Raw genomic sequence first — 24,399 nt, forward strand, 5'->3', positions numbered from 1 at the left:
GAATTTGGTTAAGCCTTTCGAAAATTTCCCTTGACCAACTAGAATATTAATAAATCAAAAATACATTGTAGAACAGAATGCAACTCGGAATGATATATGCGTGTGAAGAGTTGCCAGATTTAACTTGCTGATTGATCGGGCGCCAGCAGAACAAAAAAATGCACTACGAAATAAAAAGCCAATGAATTCAAACTAACCGCGGTTCTAGGAACGTTCTGTATATTGACGCTAGAAAATATAGTAAAAAAAGGTTCACAGTGGATCGCGAATACCACGAAAAATCAGTGGTTTTATGATTTTCTTACTACTGGAAAAATATTTAATCGGATTTTCTTTGACCAAAATGACGTCAGCTTTGACTTAGTAACGCTGATTTTTATCCCACGTACCTTGTAACATGCAAAGTATGTTAGAAAATACATGAACAGAAACATGAACATTGACATGAAGACACGTTTTGCAAACTCGTCGTGAGTCCAAGACAACTGCTGACTGAGTGCTGTGTACAGTTGCCTACAGGAATAGGATTGAATGCATGACAGAGTGGAAAACAAAGGTTATGAAGAGCTGCAGACAGGGCGTGTACATGCACTGTTTCGACCTGTTAGGGCTCATCAGTACAGCTGTTGACAACCTGTTGAAAAGATATGAAATAATGTAGACAAAAAAAAGCGAAAACGACGCATTTCCTGCTCCTTAAGAAATGCCACTGCAGCGTACCAATTGATTTCACGCGGCTTGCTGCTGTGCTAAACCTAGGAAGCTTGCGTGTCCTTGCTGTGGACTACTGAATTTCTTACTCCGTGAACAAAATAAATTATTAATGGAAACACACGTTTGCAATGCAGGCGACGTAAAGTTTAATTTGTTCCAAGCGCGTTTAACTAGAGTTGATCACGTGACTGAATTGCTGCAAATTAACTTTCAAAATAACGTGCGATCGTAACAGCGAAATGGCGAAAATAATGGCAGGCCGAGAGGAAGAACGATGACTAGGAAGGCGTTTTATAACGAAGTGTCATGAAAAACGTGGTTGTCCAGCAGAGTGTCCGAAGCTTGTTTAAGCTCTGCAGGAAAGCTTAACTCCGCCTGTGTCCTTTCCGTGTGGTGTACCAATAAGCGATCAAGAAACATGCGTGGTGGTCAGTACTAGGTCAGGGAAACATGCGTGTTGCTACACCACCATAACTTTCTTGTGCTGTTGGCTGCACTCCACAAACTTTCGTGTTTGATCATCTTGTGCACACGTAGAGGTAGTTGTTTGTTTTTGTTTTCTGGTCGATCATCATTCAACATTTTCATCGAAAATGAATCGTCAAAGCTATGAAATGACGGCTCGCCAGGAAAACAGTAAGTCGTACAAACAGGTTATACTATCTTTGTGTGAAGAAACTAAGATCTTGTTGTCTGATGCGGTTTTCACAAGCGGGAAAGTCAAATTTATTTTTTAACAACTTTTGATGTCACTATTAACGCTTACTCAAAACTTTGTACTAAAATGACATACATTTGACAACGTGTATTATGACGTCATAACCTTTACATAATGAAACGCCAGTAAAAATGGGCTTACGTAAGAGGAATATTACAATGACAAACTAAAGGAGAATGATACTAGACCTCGTAGCGCATGGTTTTGTTGGAAGCTAAATTACCCGAACTAAAAGCACGTCTGTAAACTTATCAACAATCAGTTTACGAGGATCCTCAGCAAACAACGAAAGAGATAGAAAAGAACGAAAAGAAAGAGAAGTTGTCACAATTACGTTCTGAGCTTAGAAGAATGAAGATTGTGCTGGTGGTGCAGGTTCTGGTTATTGCAGCACTTCTCGCTCTGGTAAGTTTCATATCAGTAAGAAATTAGCGTTGCGTCAACATGCTATGGGTAAACGTAAGTTGGAGCGTAATAAATCAACCGTGTGCTTTGTGAAACGAGATACATCGATCATGACCAAGATAAAAGTTTCGTTTCTGGTTTGGGAGCTAACATAGATCTTGTACGCTTCCACTTTTTGGGGTAAATACGAATGGAAAAAACAATGTTTGAAACAAATTGATTCTGATATCCGTCAGTTGGTTTATTTTTGAAAATTGTGAAAAATTAATTTCGCCTACAGCATACGTCATCATCAGTTTCTGCAAATAAAATGCATTAAAGCACGAGAAGCTACATGTACCTAAAACAAGCAAACAAATAAAAACAAAACAAAAAATGTTGAGCACAATGTCCTCTACCACTGCATCTACACAACCGCAAACATCACAACAGTGCAAGGCCCTCTAACACCGGAAGCAGAAAGATAAGAGAGTGCGAATCAAAATAATGACGACCCGCAGCACGAACGAACGACGTCATTGAACAACATTAAAACAATGATAAAAGATGTACTCCATCCATAAAACACAACACCAAATAAAACTGCCAGCAACTTCTAACGAATGCAGGGGAGAATTATTTTTGAATGTTTATTTAGCCTTGGGTTCGGTTCATCCATTTGGTTTCGCACACATCCAGTCCTTTGGCCATGGGCTGTTCCACAAATACCACCGAAAAACAACTTTCAATGCTTATGTGCGTTTCTGCCGGTGGGTGCGCGTTTGCAAAATGGTGGCGCAGAGCCGTCTTGTCGTTGCTTTCCAACTTGCCTTTAGCAGAAGTAGCTACCAAGAGGTTGGCTGCAGTCTGTTTCCAGCGCCAGCAGCCGGTAATTTGTTAAAGTGCTACCCAAAGAGGGGGTCGTTTGTAAACGACTTGGGCCTGGCTCTTTAATTGCCCTTCTTTTTGTGTGAGCTTGAGAACCTGAGGCAATGCTGTATCCCAAGCAATTATTTGATCGGTGGAGTTGAAAAGGCGTGTTGACTACGTTCGTGCCTCTGCGATACTCGTATCAATAACTTTCTTGGTGAAGCCCGATTTCCTGCATTTGTTCTCAAGGCTTTAGAGGTAGTGGCCCTGTTTGTGGTTGAAGCGGCGCAAGCGGCGCAAGCGGCATGCTTTACCGAGGACAATTGACTTGTGCTGCAAACGGACTACAGCGATCTTCCTGGCATCTACCCTTGTGGGGCGGTGCGCATTGGGCGGACACCATGGTAACCACATACACATAGTTAACGAAACGTCAACATTAACAACAATAGCAGGCAAACAAAATAAACTGCTGCAACATGTAACGTGTGCGAGTTTCAGCATTTGTGTTGCGACGTGCACAACATGTCATGGACAATATGTTGGCCAAACCAAAAATAAATTTTCAACGAGATGGACACAACACAGATTGGAATTGAGCCAAAGGCAAGTTGGGAAGCAACGACAAGACGGTTCTGCGCCACCATTTTGCAAACGCTCACCCGCCGGCAGGAATGCACCAAGCATTTAAAGTTGTTCTTTGGTGGTATTTGTGGAACAGCCCATGGCCAAAGGACCGGATGTGTGCGAAGCCAAATGGCTGAACCGCACCCAAGTTTCAATAAACATTCAAAAAATGATTCTCCCCAAATTTGGTAGCAGTTGCTGGCACTTTTGTTTGTTGTTGTGTTTTATGGATGTAGTACATCTTTTATCATTGTTTTAATGTTGTTCAAGGACGTCGTGCGTTCGTGCTGCGGGTCGTCATTATTTTGATTCGCACTCTCTTATCTTTCTGTCTCCCGTGTAAGCGGGCTTTGCACTGCAGTGAAGTTTGCAGTTGTGTAGATGCAGTGGTAGGGGACATTGTGCTCACTATTTCAATTTTATTATTATTTGTTTGCTTGTTTTAGGTACATGTAGCTTCGGGTGTTTTAATGCATTTTCCTTGCAGAAACTGATGATGACGAATGCTTTAGGCGAAATAGATTTTTCACAATTTTTATAAAATAAACCAACTGACGGATATCAGAAACAATTGGTTTCAAACGTTTCCTATCCGCTGACGGGGCTAGATTCTGTCCACTTTAGAAATCACCAAATAAAACAAAATATTTTTCAGGGTTGCATGCAGATCTTCATGACCAATGGTAGGAAAATATGAGACTTTATAAGATTGTGAAAACTGACACAAATATACACAGGAAGTTAAAATTACTTGAAACAAAGAATTAAATATTAGCGGTTTTGTTATGAAAATATTTCCCTTTTTCTAATTTTGTAACCGAAATTAGCGTGTCCCCTAATTTGGTTAAGACCTAGGCTGCTCTGCACTGAAGGCCTATAGCAGAGACCTGGAGTCAGACGACCAAGGTGACTACGTTTGAAACTTCGTTTGTTCTGAAACTTGCACAAAAAATGACATTTCACTTCCACAAGCCTTCATCAACAAATACATCATACGATCTACCACCAAAACAGTGTTTACAACCTCGCTACCAGCAGAGAACTATATTCGGCGTATCCCCCATTATTTCCGCCGCCAGCGCGTTAACCAATCATGCGGCCCACGTTTGCCACGTAAGCGTGACTGCTCAGGCGTATAAAAACAAGTAAAAAGGCGAAATAATCACAAATATATGATAAAAGGTGAGTGCGAAAATTACGTTTAAAATTGTCTGATACACGCTTGACAAAATTCGATTTGTCACCGATTTCGCTATGTTCGGCTGTCGTTGGTCGTCGCCACAGCATTGTTTATGTCGGCGTCCAAACCTTGGACAAAGTCCTACAATGACCGAGTAAGCAACCCTGTATCCTGTGTTGTGGGTGCGTCCGTGCGTGTAGCTTTGCGGTGTAGATGACCAAATTGTCAGTGTCGCGCAGCCCGAGCTCATCCGACTGCGTGTTTTGGCGTTCTGTTTCATGGTAAGACAGGTTTGCCTTTGTCTTTGTACTCGCTGGCCGTATTGTTCATTAACTTTGATAGACCTTTGTACGATCTTATAAACTTTCGGCATTCGCCAGGCGGAACGACCGGGTTTTCCATAAAAACAATGTCACCTTCTTTGATGACGTCTCCATTCCGTCGTCTATTGTATTGCTCCTACATTTGAATTCGTTGAGCTTTCAGGGTTTCTCTGGCTACTTCCTCAGCCAGCCGCAACCTGGCTCGTAGCCCGTCCAAATAATCGTTGGCACTTCGTGATCTGGGGAAATTAGATCCGCGGGTAAGCGCAGTTCGTGTCCTGTAATTAGAAAGTGAGGAGATACCCCCGTGCTATGTCGGCTTGCGTTGTACGAAGCAACCACCGCCGAAAGTGCTTCGTCCCACTGTTTATTATCGCGTTGGACGTAATTGCGGAGCATTGTTATGGTGGTGCGGTTGTTCTGTTCGACTCCTCCGTTGCTTGCGAATGATATGGCGTCGTTCGGGTCTTTTAAAAACCCATTAATCTCACCAGTTCTGCAAATAATTTGCTTTCGAAAATTTCCTCCTTGGTCGGAGTGAATCACCTCAGGTACTCCATGTGCCACTAGCCACCTGTGAAACAGGATGCTCGCTGTTTCGTGTGCGGTTTGATGCCGCATATGTCACGCTTTGACATATTTTGTGAATAAATCACAAGCGACTGCTGGGACATACTGATATCCCGTCCTGGTTAACGGAAGTGGACCAAGCACATCAATCTCAACGCGTTGCATCGGTCGCATTTCTTGTGATGGAACTAACGGGGCTTGGGAAGTAGTGGTTGGTTTCTTATTACGCTGACAGTGTTCGCATTTACGGCAAGAAGCCTCTTTCCACTCTCTCCATTTTAGCCAGTAAAAACGCTTCGCTGCAGCACTTCGCTGCTCATGGCAAAGGGTAGTTTGCACTTTCTGTACATTGTTTAAACCTAGCAAACCCCAAACAGTCCGGTTTGTCAACGTTTCCATCGCTTTGGAGCTGGTATGTGCTTTAGTTATTACTGGTGCAAGTGTCTGTTTCATTAGTCAGCTGTGTTTAAAGACGTTGGGCAATGATCATCGCCTCAAAATCTCCCCGCTGGGCCAAAACGAACGCTTTTCTGGACTTAGCGGTAGTTTGGTTTCAATTATTGAAAAAATCACTTTGAATGTTAGGCTGGGGTGGCTAGATGTCTCCACGCCAACAAAGAGTAATGAATATATTACCACATTTTTAATAGTCTCCTTCGTGGGATACGCCATGCGCCAAGTGCTTTCAAAGCATACAAGAAGTCCACTCACACATCTCACACATCGAATATTTTTTTCACAGAGTTGTCGAACAGAGAGGATCAACTGCAAGGGAAACTTAGTAAAACTTCCAACAGTTGAGCTTTACTTTATTTAAACATAAATCTTACATATGTGTCAAATTCCAAAAACCTTTGCCCGCAACTAACGTCATTACTCGCTTCTGCCTCTAGTGGTGTAGATTGTTGAGGTATGTACACCACTACGGGCAGAAGCGAGTCATGATGCGAGTGATGGACAAAGGTATTGACACACTCAACATATACGTCATCAAGAGCGAATTAGAGAGGGTTCCATTTGCCATCGGTGTATTCTGGTCATAATACAAGCCGTGCAAATATTGTGGGGTTCTCACCGCCTACTTGCGTGTGAATGAGTTTAAATCAATACTTCTGTTAATCTGATGAGTTTTAACCGTCTACAGGTCTCCGGAATCTCATGGATATTCTTCTACCGGTTTCCTGTAAAACTTCAGATGTTGAAGGTCGCCAACATCTCAGATCGGGAGATAAAGTTTACTGTGAAGATGGGTGGCAGGTATTGATATTGTGGTAAATATCACTAACACAGGGGTGGGCAATCCCTGGCACCAGCGCTAAGTTGGGTAAGCGAGGTGATCATGCACGCCAAGTAATTTACGATTTCACACTACAATACTTAACCATACGCCCGGGATTGTTGTTTATAAAGGTCAGGAAATTACACATGAATGTGAAAAGTTATATATTGACATGGAGGTCATCCGACTTCTTTAGACCAATTCACCGAAAATCGGTGTCACCTGTTTTTCTTGATAAATTTCAGGTGTTCCAGCGTCGTTATAATGGATCTGTGAGTTTCAACAGAGATTGGGTGGATTACAAGAACGGGTTTGGGGATTTATCAACAGAATTTTGGATGGGTGTGTATTCCATTAAACCAATCCTTTACTAAGTACAAATGTTGCAAAACTTCTGGCATAAAATATACGTGCTGTATTTTTACGACGTTCCGTCTGCCATTCAGCGAGACTTCATGAGGTATTGATACCGCAATTTCAAAGTAAACTACACTAAAACCCTTAGGGGCTCAAAAAGAAAAAAGGACACGTTGACACCGTTTGTCAGATCACGTGGCAGAGGCATAACACGAAACACTGCGGGAGGCGCAACAGTTACAACAAATTGTTATAAACGGCCGGAAAGTAAACACATTGATCTTTGTCGTTCACGCATCCACAGTTTTTGTGGATGTGAAACGACTCAAGAACGCTGAAATAATCGCTCCTTTGGTGGGCAATAGTCCGCACCATGTAAAAAACTTACGTGAGTTTGCAGCCGAGCTACGGAGCTTACGAGTGGCGCAACATGAAAGCATGGTATATCCTTTGATGTGGTGTCATTGTTCATCGATGTACCGGTATCCCTATCAATCACCACTGTTATGGCACGCTTAAAATAGTACGGCAGTAACCCGCAAGGATGAAACGCCCACTAGCCGAACAGTTGTTATTCCCTACGTCCCTGGCCTTACCGAAACACTGCGAAGATTGATGTCGGATTATAGCATAAAAGTCTACAGTAAGCCCCATGCAACGCTTGGTAGTCTTATATCACGACCTATTGCTACGGAAGCTTCCGAGCCATAGGGAGTGGTCTATTTAATACCATGCTAAGATTGCGATTGTGTATACATCGGCGAAACTGCAGGGGCCTTTAAGGCGCGACTGAAAAAGCATCGCAGTGATGTCGCATCGAAAGATGCTAGCAAGACTGCGTTGACCAAGCATGCGGTAACCCTACGACACGAAGTTGCCTTCGATAAAGCCCAAGTTTTGAAAAAGAAGTTGGACCACACCAACCGACTCTTTCTTGAGTCGTTTCACATTCACAAAAACAGTGAATGCGTCAACGACAAAGAACAATCTGTTTACTTTCGGGCAGTTTATAACAATTTGTTGGAACTGTTGCACCTCCCGCAGTGTTTCGTGTTTTGCCACTGCCACGTGATCTGACAAGCGGTGTCAACGTGTCCTTTTTCTCTTTTGTGTCCCTGAATGTTTTAGTGTATAGTTTACTTTGTAATTGCGGTATCAATACATGAAGTCTCGCTGAATGGCAGACGAAACGTCGTGAAAATATAGCACGTATATTTTACGCCAGAAGAGCAGTACATTTTAAATTGCAATATGCCTGGCAGTAACAGGAGTTCCAGGTTTGTTTTAGGTTGAATGCATTTACTGAACACATTGTTATAACTTGTACATAACTAGTTTATATACAGGCCTACCAAGCAAAACGTTTCAAGCACGCTACGTAACAATTACATCAGTCACTAGAGCAGTATCATTTAATCCAAATTAAATTCCAGCATTTTTAGCAATATTATTACTACCAACAAATTTTATCAGGTTTGGAGAAACTACATCAAATCACCAATGCGTCCACTCGATGTCGCCTTCGTGTTGACCTTCAGGATTTTTCCGGAGGTCAAGGTTTTGCCGAGTATAGGTAAGACTATGACGTATTTACCGTTTTCAATTTAATGCCATTGTTCCAACGATAATTTACCCGATGCTGCCAGATCGTCATAACTAACAAAATCTTAAAGACATTAGTGAAACCCCCCTTATTACGTAGATTCCCAAAAAAGTTTGAATAACACAGAATACTCTTGCTGTGTTCCAATGCATTTACTCGGTTCGGAATAATTATGAAACAAAAAGTTTAGATACCGCACACACATAGGAATGGTAATCAACTCGTAACCACCTCACATCACCGCTCCTGAGGTTTGCGCGATCGCTTGGTGGCGGATTGCCAGGGCCGAGCTCAGTGGGGCTCGGATTGGGCCGAACGCCACCTTTTTGCGCTTAGAGAATGTGGCTGCAGAAAATTTTCATTTCCCTTGATTCCAAATCTTCTGAAGCGTAGGCATCTGTAAGACAGTTCAAGCGAAATTAACCACGGCCAAATCAGTTGACAATTGATGACAGCAATCCAGTGAATATTATAGTGCTATGTCTCGCATCGATATATGGGATAAAAAGATTATTATATTCTTCAGCTAACACGCATGCATAATCCAGTGTTTTGAAATTTCAATTTTCTGCCCAACATGCTCGGCTTCGTTGATTGCTTAGTTGACAAATAATTATCCTACACGCCCGACACAATCTATGACACATGTCATTTATTACGTCATAAATGGTTTTATGCTTTACAATCATTTCCATGAGCAACAAACCAGTGAAAACGGATTGATTTAACACAACAAATTATCCGCTGTTATTTAAATTACTTTGCATGAAATTAAACATTATGACATTGTTGTTTTCAGCACTTTCAGCATTGGCGATGAAGGAAGTTCTTACACAATTACTATATCCGGATATTCGGGAAATATATCAGATTCGATGACTATGCGGGCGCACACTAATAACGAGATGGGATTTTCAACTCGGAACAGAGACAATGATGCGTAAGCAATAATGATACAACGTGTCTGATTATATTTCTGTTTTACTAACGAAGTAAATCGAGTTGTGTTGAAAAAGATGAAATGCATTTCCTCAAATAGTTGATTTTCGTTGACAAAGTTAACCCTAAATCAACAATTGCAAAAACCAATTGCTCTGAAACAGGGGGTTGCGTTAATGTTTTAGTTAAACGCAAGACTTATCCTAATTTGAAATAAGTTATAACACAGAGATGTTGACGACCGTCTAATTATAATTGCAGGAGGTCTGACGGTAATTGTGCTGTGACTGATGGTGGAGCTTGGTGGCATCGTAAATGTGGATATGCCCGTCTCAATGGTCCGTGGTCGAGAACTTCTACTGCTCGCAACACTATGACTTGGTATACATGGAAATCCAGTTATGGAAAAATTATGAGCTCTATGATGAAAGTGAAATGCGATTAAATGTTGGGGAGCTTTAAAGTGTCGAAAATTAACATTGCGTCGTTAGTTACCATGGCAACGTTGTGTTGATTTACAATTATTGACAGACATTGTATATACTTTCACCTGTTTTGAAAAAGGCTTTAATTAGTAAATAACAGGAAAACAATTATACCAAACCGAATTTATTTCACATATCCTTCAATAGCGGAAACTACACATGTTTTTTGTTATCATGATACAATTACATTTCGTGCGTTTCGGATGCTACTTCTTCCATCGCTTGCAACCGTTTCCAGCTTTATGTTGATAATTCATGTAAATATAAACATTGATCCATCAGATTTGACAGTTACTATCAGAATCTTTGCCGTAAGCGTTAGAAAGCAAAGCCAAGGCCTCCATTTTGACTAGAAATCAGTTATAAGCCAGCACTTTTTATTAAATATACTGCGATTATATTATTCGAGGAACCAAGATAGTCCACGAATATCGGACAATATTGAAAAATAAACACAACGACACCAAGTACAAGTACGCATAATGGGGTTTGCCGATCATTGTCACAAAGTGGTCAAATAACTCTTACAGTAAGCTCCAAAGTTGGACGCTGTGGCGAGAATTTGCCGATGGTTTTGGCTTATTGCCGGCATTTGTAACTACATTTCTTAAATTTAAGTTGATAGTAATGCAGTTACATATTTGTTGTTGCAAATCAGGTAATATATACAAAATAAAAGAACAGCGAAAACGCAACCTTGTAAAAACGTGAAGAAAGTTTTATGAAAGTGTCATCCGGGAGTGGGCGCTAGAGCGCGGAGTCTGCGTTTTATTAGTTGGGTGTGGCGTTAAAAACATCGGCCACAACCTCCTCGAGAAAGGGGTTGCCCTTGTTCCGTTGGATAGCTAGCTTAAAGTGAACAGAGGTTTTGAAGGATGAAACCAAATGCCGGAAATGTCGTTGATGGAAACCGAAACTGAATTATGATCCGAAAGAGGGCATGGGGTGAATAAATGTTTGTTGGGGATTAACGAAGAGGAAAGATAAATTCTATCAATTCTGGACTGTGTATTTTGGGCACGACGGGAAAATTGACGGAGGTTTGGGTGAAGAAGCCGAAAGGAATCCTGTAGATTATAAGTTGTTAACAATTTTATAAGGTTGTAGTTGGGCCTGTCGATTGGGTACTGGGGGTGTTTGTCCAAGGTAGGGTCAGTTACACAATAGTCACCAGTAAACAAAAATTAAATAAAACAAAATAAATAAATAAATGAAATGGTTGGGGAGGGATTGGTCAAAAACATGATGAGTTAAAATCATGTTTGATTACTGCTGAACTACTGCATACTAATTTTTCTCCCGTCTCATCCTATTAAAAGTCGCCGACATTTAATGTTAAGACAGCGTGAAGGACTGAGGTAAACCTCTTCTGGGGCCAAGTTACCACATTTGACTTAAGGTGCAAACTGCCACAAGGGCATTTAATACTCTCGCCTGTCGTGTACGCTGTACTGCGTCAGGGTGTCTTCTTTGACTTCGAGGTGGTTGGACTCGTCTTCCGTTTGCGGGGACTAACTTCAGTGAATCCTTCGTTGAGGTTTGGCTGAGGGGTGGAAGTTGCTGATGGTTGCACGCTGTTGGTTGAGGTTAGTGCGGTATTATTTGTTACGTTTTTTTTTACCACACCGGGATTTAAACCCAGAATATTATGGGATGTTAGCCAATACTGGCTTCGGCATACTGTGGTGGAGCACCGCCTCTGGTGTTTTTAATTTGTCTTACACGAGGAACGTTGTGGCTCCAAAGGTTGTGCCTCTGATGGCTTTGCGCCACATCGGTTGACGTCAGTCTTCACAATTGGCGGCAAATCATCGGTGACATCAGTTGTCACATTAAAACGTTATCAGTGAAGCTAGGTGTCATACCTGGCACATGCAGGTGCCTAGGTAGTAACGACATCAGCTGACACTTCTTCGCTGTGGACTGGCAGGTGATGGCGTTGTGGCGTCACGTGCGTTCCCCTTCCGGCGCCTTCTTATCTTTACTTTCAGCGTGGAAAACCGCGTCGGCTTCCACGTTTGGAGATTTATCTTCGGTGTTGCCACCTTTTGCAGCTGAGGCCCGTTACAATCTTCTACACCCTTTGCGAAGCTGGGCAATCGCATTTCGTGTGGCCAATTTCAGTGCAAAACTCATATTTCCTGGGCTGCCCGCTATATTTAATTTCAAAAAATGTTCTAGTAGGGCGTAGACGCTCGGGAATCGGATTTTCCCTTAAGACTGATGCCTCCATGACAAACACGTCTACCTCCACATCAGCCGAAGTCAACGAATAACTTCCACCCACCAAGCGTCGGGAAGTATTTAGAGAAATATGTAAGGAGCGATTGCGGGGAACGCCGATAAAAATACACGCTCTTCATCTTCACAATGCGCGGTTGCATGTACCGGTTTCCCACTGGCTCTCTAGGTCATGGCAAAACTTCGAGCTCTCTCCATAGTCGGGCAAAAAACTGCACCCTTTTGGAAACTGAAAGATGCATTTTTGGTTATCTCGCAGCGAAACTCTAACTTGCGCAACAATTGGTGAATTTCTGAACGCTTCAACTCTGGATTGAAGCTAGCGCGCACTTCCAGGTCTCTGGCATAGAATGAGCCGCCACACATGGCCCGGCTACAGCTCTGGCGAAATTCATATCGTAACAAAACGAGTACCAAAAAACAAGACACACGCTGGCTACTTGCAGCTCACAACTATTAGACCCAAAAAGGGCCGGGCTGATAAGCAAGTGACCCCAAGCCTTTTCTTCACTTTCATATAAAGGTTGACAATTCTCGCCTCAATAGAAGTTCGATTGAATTTGGTTAAGCCTTTCGAACACTTCCCTTGACCAACTAGAATATTAATAAAACAGAAATGCATTGTAGAACAGAATGCAACTCGGAATGATATATGCGTGTGAAGAGTTACCAGAGTTAACTTGCTGATTGATCGACCGCCAGCAGAACAAAAAAGTGCACTACGAACTAAAAGGCCAATGAATTCAAACTAACCGCGGTTCTAGGAACGTTCTGTATACTGACGCTAGAAAATGTATAAAAAAAGGTTCAAAGTGGATCGCGAATACCACGAAAAATCAGTGGTTTTATGATTTTCTTACTACTGGAAAAATATTTAATCGGATTTTCTTTGACCAAAATGACGTCAGCTTTGACTTAGTAACGCTGATTTTTATCCCACGTTCCTTGTAACATGCAAAGTATGTTAGAAAATACATGAACAGAAACATGAACATTGACATGAAGACACGTTTTGCAAACTCGTCGTGAGTCCAAGGCAACTGCTGACTGAGTGCTGTGTACAGTTGCCTACAGGAATAGGATTGATTGCATGACAGAGTGGAAAACAAAGGTTATGAAGAGCTGCAGACAAGCAGGAAATGCGGTGAAAACGACGCATTTCCTGCTCCTTAAGAAATGCCACTGCAGCGTACCAATTGATTCCACACGGCTTGCTGCTGTACTGAAGCTAGGAAGCTTGCGTGCTCTTGCTGTAGACTACTGAAATTAAAACTCCGTGAACAAAATTGTTTATTTATGGAAGCACACGTTTGCAATCACAGGCGACGTAAATTGTAATTTGTTCCATGCGCGTTTAACTAGAGTTTATCACGTGACTGAATTGCAGCAAATTAACTATTAAACGAACGTGCGATCGTAACCGCGCGATGGCGAGAATAATGGCAGGCCGAGAGGAAGAACGATGACCAGGAAGGCGTTTTATTACGAAGTGTCAGGAAAAACGTGGTTGTCCAGCAGAGTGTCCGAAGCTTGTTTAACGCTTACTCAAAACTTGTACTAAAATGACATACATTTGACAACGTGTATTATGACATCATAACCTTTACATAATGAAACGCCAGTAAAAATGGGCTTACGTAAGAGGAATATTACAATGACAAACTAAAGGAGAATGATACTAGACCTCGTAGCGCATGGTTTTGTTGGAAGCTAAATTACCCGAACTAAAAGCACGTCTGTAAACTTATCAACAATCAGTTTACGAGGATCCTCAGCAAACAACGAAAGAGAAAGAAAAGAACGAAAAGAAAGAGAAGTTGTCACAATTACGTTCTGAGCTCAGAAGAATGAATATTGTGCTGGTGGTGCAGGTTCTGGTTATTGCAGCACTGCTCGCTCTGGTAAGTTTCATATCAGTAAGAAATTAGCGTTGCGTCAACATGCTATGGGTAAACGTAAGTTGGAGCGTAATAAATCAACCGTGTGCTTTGTGAAACGAGATACATCGATCATGACCAATATAAAAGTTTCGTTTCTGGTTTGGGAGCTAACATAGATCTTGTACGCTTCCACTTTTTGGGGTAAATGCGAATGGAGAAAACAATGTTTGAAACAAATTGATTCTGATATCCGTCAGTTGGTTTATTTTTGAAAATTGTGAAAGATTAATTTCGCCTACAGCATACGTCATCATCAGTTTCTGCAAATAAAATGCATTAAAGCACGAGAAGCTACATGTACCTAAAACAAGCAAACAACTAAAAACAAAATTAAAATGTTGAGCACATAGTCCCTACCACTGCATCTACACAACTGCAAACATCACAACAGTACAAGGCCCTCTAACACCGGAAGCAGAAAGATAAGAGAGTGCGAATCAAAATGCGACCCGCAGCACGACCGAACGACGTCATTGAACAACATTAAAACAATGATAAAAGATGTACTCCATCCATAAAACACAACACCAAATAAAACTACAAGCAACTTCTAACGAATGCAGGGGAGAATTATTTTTGAATGTTTATTTAGCCTTGGGTTCGGTTCATCCATTTGGTTTCGCACACATCCTGTCCTTTGGCCATGGGCTGTTCCACAAATACCACCGAAAAACAAATTAAAATGCTTATGTGCGTTCCTGCCGGTGGGTGCGCGTTTGCAAAATGGTGGCGCAGAGCTGTCTTGTCGTTGTTTTCCAACTTGCCTTTAGCAGAAGTAGCTACCAAGAGGTTGGCTGCAGTCTGTTTCCAGCGCCAGCAGCCGGTAATTTGTTAAAGTGTTACCCAAAGAGGGGGTCGTTTATAAACGACTTGGGCCTGGCTCTTTAATTGCCCTTCTTTTTGTGTGAGCTTGAGAACCTGAGGCAATGCTGTACCCCAAGCAATTATTTGATCGGTGGAGTTGAAAAGGCGTGTTGACTACGTTCGTGCCTCTGCGATACTCGTATCAATAACTTTCTTGGTGAAGCCCGATTTCCTGCATTTGTTCTCAAGGCTTTAGAGGTAGTGGCCCTGTTTGTGGTTGAAGCGGCGCAAGCCGCATGCTTTACCGAGGACAATTGACTTGTGCTGCAAACGGACTACAGCGATCTTCCTGGCATCTACCCTTGTGGGGCGGTGCGCATTGGGCGGACACCATGGTAACCACATACACATAGTTAACGAAACGTCAACATTAACAACAATAGCAGGCAAACAATATAAACTGCTGCAACATGTAACGTGTGCGAGTTTCAGCATTTATGTTGCGACGTGCTGCACAACATGTCATGAACAATATGTTGGCCAAACCAAAAATAAATTTTCAACGAGATAGACACAACACAGATTGGAATTGAGCCAAAGGCAAGTTGGGAAGCAACGACAAGACGGCTCTGCGCCACCATTTTGCAAACGCTCACCCGCCGGCAGGAATGCACCAAGCATTTAAAGTTGTTCTTTGGTGGTATTTGTGGAACAGCCCATGGCCAAAGGACTGGATGTGTGCGAAGCCAAATGGCTGAACCGCACCCAAGTTTCAATAAACATTCAAAAAATTATTCTCCCCAAATTTGGTAGCAGTTTCTGGCACTTTTGTTTGTTGTTGTGTTTTATGGATGTAGTACATCTTTTATCATTGTTTTAATGTTGTTCAATGACGTCGTGCGTTCGTGCTGCGGGTCGTCATTATTTTGATTCGCACTCTCTTATCTTTCTGTCTCCCGTGTAAGCGGGCTTTGCACTGCAGTGAAGTTTGCAGTTGTGTAGATGCAGTGGTAGGGGACATTGTGCTCACTATTTCAATTTTATTATTATTTGTTTGCTTGTTTTAGGTACATGTAGCTTCTCGTGCTTTAATGCATTTTATTTGCAGAAACTGATGATGACGAATGCTGTAGGCGAAATAGATTTTTCACAATTTTTGTAAAATAAACCAACTGACGGTTATCAGAAATACTTGGTTTCAAACGTTTCCTATCCGCTGACGGGGCTAGATTCTGTCCACTTTAGAAATCACGAAATAAAACAAAATATTTTTCAGGGTTGCATGCAGATCTTCATGACCAATGGTAGGAAAATATGAGACTTTATAAGATTGTGAAAACTGACACTTATATACACATGAAGTTAAAATTACTTGAAACAAAGAATTCAATATTAGCGGTTTTGTTGTGAAAATATTTCCCTTTTTTTAATTTTGTAACCGAAATTAGCGTGTCCCCTAATTTGGTTAAGACCTAGGCTGCTCTGCACTGAAGGCTTATCGCAGAGACCAGAATTCAGACGACCAAGGTGACTACGTTTGTAATCAAATAGAAACGCTAATATATGTAAAAGAATAAAACGATATTTGCAAGCTGCAGACATGGTGAGTTCACGCACTGTTTCGACCTGTGAGGTCTCATCAGTGCAGCTGTTGAAGTGGCATTGTGCTAGCTTCTACACTAGCAGGCACACTAAATTCCACTTTGTGGGAGAGTTCCGGTCACAATGATCTGTTAGGTACCCTATACTAGGTACCAAACAACAGAGACGAACCACTGTGGAGCGCACTATGGCCAAATGGATGTGCTTGGTAACCGATAGCGCAAATAAAACGATAAAAGTGCGAATAAAACAACGTTTGTTCTAAAACTTGCACAAAAATGACATTCCACTACCACAAGCGTTCATCAACAAATACATCATACGATCTACCACCAAAACAGTGTTTACAACCTCGCTACCAGCAGAGAACTAACTCGGCTTGTCCTCCATTATTTCCGCCACCAGCGGCCCACGTTTGCCACGTAAGCGTGACTGTTCGGGCGTATAAAAACGAGTAAAAAGGCGAAATAATCACAAATATATGATAAAGATGATATACATGCTTGACAAAATTCGATTTGTCACCGATTTCTCTGTGTTCGGCTGTCGTTGGTCGTCGCCGCAGCATTGTTTATATCGGCGTCCAAACCTTGAACAAAATCCTACAATAACCGAGTAAGCAAGCCTGTATCCTGTGTTGTGGGTGCGTCCGTGCGTGTAGCTTTGCGGTGTAGATGACCAAATTGTCAGTGTCGCGCAGCCCGAGCTCATCCGACTGCGTGTTTCGGCGTTCTGTTTCATGGTAAGACAGGTTTGCCTTTGAAGTTGAAATGTACTCGCTGGCCGTATTGTTCATTAACTTTGATAGACCTTTGTACGATCTTATGAACTTTCGGCATTCGCCAGGCGGAACGACCGGGTTTTCCATAAGAACGATGTCACCTTCTTTGATTACGTCTCCATTGCGTCGTCTATTGTATTGCTCCTGCATTTGAATTCGTTGAGCTTTCAGGGTTTCTCTGGCTACTTCCTCAGCCAGCCGCAACCTTGCTCGTATCCCATCCAAATAATCGTTGGCACTTCGTGATCTGGGGAAATGAGATCCGCGGGTAAGCGCAGTTCGTGTCCTGTAAGTAGAAAGTGAGGTGATGCCCCCGTGCTATCATGTCGGCTTGCGTTGTACGAAGCAACCACCGCCGAAAGTGCTTCGTCCCACTGTTTATTATCGCGTTGGACGTAATTGCGGAGCATTGTTATGGTGGTGCGGTTGTTCCGTTCGATTCCTCCGTTGCTTGCGAATGATATGGCGTCGTTCGGGTCTTTTAAAAACCCATTAATTTCTCCAGTTCTGAAAATAATTTGCTTTCGAAAATTCCCTCCTTGGTCGGAATGAATCACCTCAGGTACTCCATGTGCCACTAGCCACCTGTGAAACAGGATGCTCGCTGTTTCGTGTGCGGTTTGATGCCGCGTATGTCACGCTTTGACATATTTTGTGAATAAATCACAAGCGACTGCTGGGACATACTCATATCCCGTCCTTGTTAACGGAAGTGGACCAAGAACATCAATCTCAACGCGTTGCATTGGTCGCATTTCTTGTGATGGAACTAACGGGGTTTGGGAAGTAGTGGTTGGTTTCTTATTACGCTGACAGTGTTCGCATTTAAGGCAAGAAGCCTCTTTCCCCTCTCTCCATTTTAGGCAGTAAAAACGCTGTGAGAGTTTGCTCAAGGTTTTAACCATTCCCAAGTGTCCCCCGCCATGTACCTGGTCGTGGCATGCGGACAGCACTTCGCGGCTCATGGCAAAGGGTACTTTGCACTTTCTGCACATTGTTTAAACCTAGCACCAAACCCCAAACAGTCCGGTTTATCAACGTTTCCATCGCTTTGGAGCTGGTATGTGCTTTAGTTGTTACTGGTGCAAGTGTCTGTTTCATTAGTCAGCTGTGTTTAAAGACATTGAGCAAAGATCATTGCCTCAAAATCTCCCCGCTGGGCCAAAACAAACGCTTTTCTGGAGTTACCGGTAGTTTGGTTTCAGTTATTGAAAAAATCACTTTGAATGTTAGGCTGGGGTGGCTAGATGTCTCCACGCCAACAAAGAGTAAAGAATATAAAACCTCATTTTTAATAGTCTCCTTCGTGGGATACGCCTTGCGCCAAGTGCTTTCAAAGCATACACGAAGTCCTTAATGCTTTCCTGTGGCAACTGCCGCCGGCCAAACAACATCGCGCGTGTTTCATGGAGTCACGAACCTTGCTTTAGGGCGCGGCTAATTAACTCATCGTATTTCAGTTGAAAAACATAGGTGTCGTTTGCCTGAACTAGCCAGCGGAGGTCATCATTAATTGATGTTAATAAAAGATGACGCTTCACTTGCTCACTAGCTTTCACACTCTCACAGTAAGATTCAAACAAGGAAACAAAGTGGCCAACATTTTGTCCCGGTATAAAGCGGGGCGGCGGTGAAAACAAATAAAAGATATTATGAAACAAAGTTCTCTTCGGTATAAACGCAAGAAATTCAGACACAACAGACTGACCTGGTTGATATCCAAGGTAAACTATTTTTCTATAGCGCCACCATGCGGCCATATCATCGCCACCTAGTGATTACTAGTGCAGCTATCTAGTTGCTGACTGCATTAATGCCCTTTTGTATAAACAATATCTTACAACTTAACTAATACCAGTAAAAAATACAACCGAACACACAAAGAAAACCCGGTGTAGTTTTTTTACACTTGTACAAATTTACATGTGAGTGCAGGAAACCGATGAAAACAAAGGAATAGTGGGGGTGCGTTGTGTACATATGTAATTAATACGCTTGATATAAACAACACAGATAATCAAAGAAAGCGTGAAGGAAGTATCAATGTGTGATTAACATTCAATGCCCACTCACACATCTCACACATTGAATATTTTTTTCACAGAGTTGTCGAACAGAGTGGATCAACTGCAAGGGAAACTTAGTAAAACTTCCAACAGTTGAGCTTTACTTTATTTAAATATAAATCTTACATATGTGTCAAATTCCAAAAACCTTTGTCCGCAACCAACGTCATTACTCGCTTCTGCTCCTAGTGGTGTAGATTGTTGAGGTATTTACACCACTACGGGCAGAAGCAAGTCATGATGTGAGTGACGGACAAAGGTATTGGTAAACTCAACATATACGTCATCAAGTGCGAATTAAAGAGGGTTCCATCTGCCACCGGTGTATTCTGGTCATAATACAAGTCGTGCAAATATTGTGGGATTCTCACCGCCTAATTGCGTGTGAATGAGTTTAACTCAATACTTCTGTCAATCTGATGAGTTTTAACCGTCTGCAGATCTCCGGAATCTCATAGATTTTCTTCCACCGGTTTCCTGTAAAACTTCAGATATTAAAGGTCGCCAACATTTAAGATCGGGAGATGAAGTTTACTGTGAAGATGGGTGGCAGGTATTGATATTGTGGTAAATATCACTAAGACAGGGGTGGGCAATCCCTGGCACCAGCGCTAAGTTGGGTAAGCGAAGTGATCATGCACGCCAAGCAATTTACGATTTCACACTACAATACTTATCCATGCGCCCGGGATTGTGTTGTTTATAAAGGTCAGGGAATTACACATGAATGTGAAAAGTCATATATTGACATGGAGGTCATCTAACTTCTTTAGACCAAATCACCGAAAATCGGTGTCACGTGTTTTACTTGATAAATTCCAGGTGTTCCAGCGTCGTTATGATGGATCTGTGAGTTTCGATAGAGATTGGGTGGATTACAAGAACGGGTTTGGGGATTTATCAACAGAATTTTGGATGGGTTTGTATACCAATAAAGCAATCCATGACGTCTTACAAGTTTAGATAGAAACTAATTACAAATGTCGCAAAACTTTGAATAATGGTTTGTGTTAGGTTAAATGCTCATTTACTGAAACGTTTGTGACAACTACTGCACACCAAGTTAATATGCAGGTCTACCAAGCAAATCGTTCGAAGCACGCTAAAAACCCACTCCCACGACTCATTGTAACAGTATTAGTTAAAATTTAAATTCCAGTGTTTTTAGCAATAATAATACATCCAACAAAGTTTATACATTATTCCAAAGAACAAATTTTATCAGGTTTGGAGAAACTGCATCAAATCACCAATGCGTCCGTTAGATGTCGCCTTCGTGTTGACCTTCAGGATTTTTCCGGAGGTGAAGGATTTGCCGAGTATAGGTAAGACTATGACGTATTTAGCGTTTTTCAATTTAAAGCCATTGTTCTAACGATAATTTACCCGATGCTTCCAGATCGCCATAACTAACAAAATCTTTCTGTCACAAACAACATAGTTAAATGCGGGTTACAAAATAATATCGGCAATAACTCATCTAACTTTTGCTTCTACTGTAAGATATTCCATATACATCTTGCAATGTCAGCATCTTATGATTGATTGACATCTTATTTAAATGGAACAGGTTTGAGGTTGCTTAAATTTGACCTCAGATCGTTTGTGAACTTCAAGTTGAAAATATATTGGTTTCCTTCTCAAAACTTCTAATCCCACTCTGTGTTTATTGCTTAGTTGACAATGAATTATTGCACACAACAAAACACAATGTATGGCACATGTCGTTTATTACGTCACAAAGTGTTTATGTTTAACAATCATTTCTATGAGCAACAAACCAATGTAAGCGGATTGATTTGAAACGAAACAACAAATTATCCGTTGTTATTTAAATTACTTTGCATTAAATTAAACATTATGACGATGTTGTTTTCAGTACTTTCAGCATTGGCGATGAAGGAAGTTCCTACAGAATTACTATATCCGGGTATTCGGGGAATATCGGAGATTCCATGGCTGCTGGGCCGAACACTAGTAACAGGATGGGATTTTCAACTCGCAATAGGGACAATGATGCGTGAGTAATAATGATACAACGTGTCTGATTATATTTCTGTTTACTAACGAAGTAAATCGAGTTGTGTTAAAAAAGATGAAGTGTAGTTGCCTCAAATAGTTGATTTTCGTTGACAAAGTTAACCGCCTACCCTAAATCAACAATTGTAAAAATCAATTGCTCTGTAGCAGGAGGTTGCGTTAAAGTTTTAGTGAAACACAAGTTTTAACTGCTAGGTTCACAGGCTTCGCAGCCAAGGCATTGCAGCCTAGCTGGATCAGCCACTTTTCCTGACAAGTCGGAGCGAGATCTGAAAAATTAAGCTCCCGGTGAGGTTTGGGTGACCCTGGGCTAACCAGGTCCAACGCTCTGCCAATTGAGCTACAGGAGCTCAGTGGTTTTGCAGGGTATATTGTGGCCAAGGTACACTGGTGGGCAAGCGCACAACAGGCGACCTTCACAAACGTAGAGGATCTCCTCCACCCTAATCAGACAACGCAGATGTAATACCATGCTTTCGCATAGCAATTTAGAATCGTCCCACTGCGCAGGTCCTTTATGTTAGGCGATCTCAGCTCAAGTTTTAACTGAGTTTAAATAAGTTGTAACACGTTATTGACAACCGACTTAATTATAATTGCAGGTGGTCAGGAGGTAATTGTGCTCGGAATTCTGGTGGAGCTTGGTGGACGCGTGGTTGTTCACATGCCAAACTCAATGGTCTGTGGTCCAGAAATTCTACTGCTCGGAACACTATGATTTGGTCGACCTGGTCAAAAAAAGATGGAAAAATTATGAGCTCTAAGATGAAAGTGAAATGCGAATAAATGTTGGCGAGGTTTAAAGTGACAAAAATTAACATGCGTCGTTAGTTACCATGGCAACGTTGTGTTGATTTACAATTATTGACAGACATTGTAAATACTTTTACCTGTTTTGATAAAGGCTTTAAATCGTAAATAACAGAAAATTGGTTATACCAAACCGAATTTATTTCACAAATCCTTACAAATTTTGTGTTTATAGCGGACTTCACCTTTCTGCATGTTTGTTGTTATCATGGTATGTGTAGGGTGTTACTTACACGTCTACACAAATAATAACACTACTCTATATCTGACTCCTGGTAAAAAGGCTGCTATCAAATCCACAGTAAATCGATCAGTTGAATACATAATAAACAATCGCACGAGGATTAACAATAACACGTTACAAACCACGCGTGCAAAAAGTATCTGTCCTATATGTCCTTTGTCCTCTGTCCCTTCGTATCTTTTTTACGCAAAGACATGTGGCTTATGTAGAAAATGCATACCGGGTTATTTGAGTTCAGATTACCCCGTGACTCATTTGAGAAGGCGGCTTGTTGCTGGAAGTGTCAACGAACAAGTAACACGTTCGCCGTGAATGAGTTGAACTTGGTTTACAGCGTGATTATTATCCGACGTTAATGAAAAAACGTTTGATGCCAGAAAAACACAACATAATAATTGCAAATGTGACGTCGGCACTACCTATTATTACATTTTGTGCGTTTCAGATGCCACTTCTTCCATAGAATTATGTCAACGTATCAATTAGATATTGACAACATATTCCGTTTTATCATTCCTTGTATATCATGTCGTTGTTGTAACGTCGCATGCAACCGTTTCCATGCTTTATTTTGAACATCCATGTAAATATAAACATTGCTCCATCAGATTTGACAGTTGATTTCTGATTCGAGGATGTCAGTAAATTTGATTCAGTCCAGTTTGGCTTTCTCTGATAAACCCAAAAATGCATTCACGCCAATTTAGCGCAAATATTTACAGAAATGCCCGGATATCGCAGCGCCATTTCACCGATTTATGGGAAAGGTTTTATGTGAGGGTAAATTGTGTAACAAGGTTTCTTGTCAACACCCAGTTCCTCATTGAAGTCCAAATGATGACGTCACGGCCGTGGGCCTTCACGTGTTTCATTTGTGTTGTTGTTTTTGTCTGTTCAGTTACCTGCCTACCTCTGCGCATACCTTGCTGTAACTCGTTCTTACTTGGCACTGATGATGAACACAGTGGTGTTTGAAACGTTTGCTTCGGCATGAGTAGCATACTAGCTTTGGCTTTCCTTTACAAATCATTTTCTTGTCACCTACCAAGGTAGACCTCATGCACTCTTGTGTAATAACCAAACTATGAGTTGGTGGAAATGGAAATCCAGGCATGGAAAAATTTGAGCTCTAAGATAAAAGTGAAATGCGAATAAATATTAGGGAGGTTTAAAGTGACGAAAATTAACATTGCGCCATTAGTTACCATGGCAACGTTGCGTTGATCTACAAGTATTGACAGACATTGTAAATACTTTCACCTGTTTTGAAAAAGGCTTTAATTAGTAAACAACAGGAAACAATTATACCAAACCGAATTTATTTCACATATCCTTCAATAGCGGAAACTACACATGTTTGTTGTTATCATGATATATTTACATTTCGTGCGTTTCGGATGCTATTTCTTCCATAGAATTATGTCAACGTCGCGATTAGATTTTGACAACGTATTCCGTTTTATCATTCCTTGTATATCATGTCGTTGTTGTAATATCGCATGCAACCGTTTCCATGCTTTATGTTGATAATCCATGTAAATATAAACATTGATCCATCAGATTTGACAGTTACTATCAGAATCACTGCCGTAAGCGTTAGAAAGCAAAGCCAAGGCCTCCATTTTTACTAGAAATCAGTTATAAGCCAGCACTTTTTATTAAATATACTGCGATTATATTATTCGAGGAACCAAGGAGTCCACGAATATCGGACAATATTGAAAAATAAACAATACGACACCAAGTACAAGTACGCATAGTGGGGTTTGCCTATCATTGACACAAAGTGGTCAAGTAACTCTTACAGTAAGCTCCAAAGTTG

The 24,399-nt window shown here is 41.4% G+C and overlaps 1 protein-coding gene across 2 annotated transcripts; it reads left to right on the plus strand.

Moving 5' to 3' along the window:
* Positions 1-1,255: 1,255 nt before the first annotated feature.
* Positions 1,256-23,184, plus strand: LOC145893983 (ryncolin-4-like). Of its 2 annotated transcripts, none has more exons than XM_082982408.1 (9): positions 1,256-1,350; positions 14,049-14,191; positions 16,311-16,338; positions 19,522-19,575; positions 19,924-20,036; positions 20,306-20,402; positions 20,709-20,808; positions 21,363-21,503; positions 22,126-23,184. In XM_082982408.1, exons 1-9 carry the CDS (start codon positions 1,308-1,310, stop codon positions 22,307-22,309), a joined length of 903 nt encoding a protein of 300 aa, XP_082838534.1. In that variant the 5' UTR covers positions 1,256-1,307; the 3' UTR covers positions 22,310-23,184. The 2 variants fall into 2 exon arrangements, with proteins under 2 accessions (XP_082838534.1, XP_082838535.1); XM_082982409.1 differs by lacking the exons at positions 14,049-14,191; positions 16,311-16,338; positions 19,522-19,575; ... (3 more) ...; positions 21,363-21,503; positions 22,126-23,184 and adding exons at positions 1,695-1,837; positions 3,969-3,996; positions 6,129-6,182; ... (3 more) ...; positions 9,425-9,565; positions 9,826-10,270 and having other exon boundaries at positions 1,260-1,350.
* The last annotated feature ends 1,215 nt before the right edge of the window (positions 23,185-24,399 follow it).

This window comes from Ascidia mentula, chromosome 3 (genome assembly GCF_947561715.1).
Source record: "Ascidia mentula chromosome 3, kaAscMent1.1, whole genome shotgun sequence".
Taxonomy (NCBI): Eukaryota; Metazoa; Chordata; class Ascidiacea; order Phlebobranchia; family Ascidiidae; genus Ascidia; species Ascidia mentula.

Bases quoted from the DNA above. Each gene is read 5' to 3' on its own strand.
- LOC145893983 (XM_082982408.1), top strand. From the start codon at position 1,308: ATGAATCGTCAAAGCTATGAAATGACGGCTCGCCAGGAAAACA. The intron at 1,351-14,048 runs GTAAGTCGTACA...ATCAACAATCAG, and splicing joins GACGGCTCGCCAGGAAAACA to TTTACGAGGATCCTCAGCAA. The intron at 20,403-20,708 runs GTTTGTATACCA...AAATTTTATCAG, and splicing joins ATCAACAGAATTTTGGATGG to GTTTGGAGAAACTGCATCAA.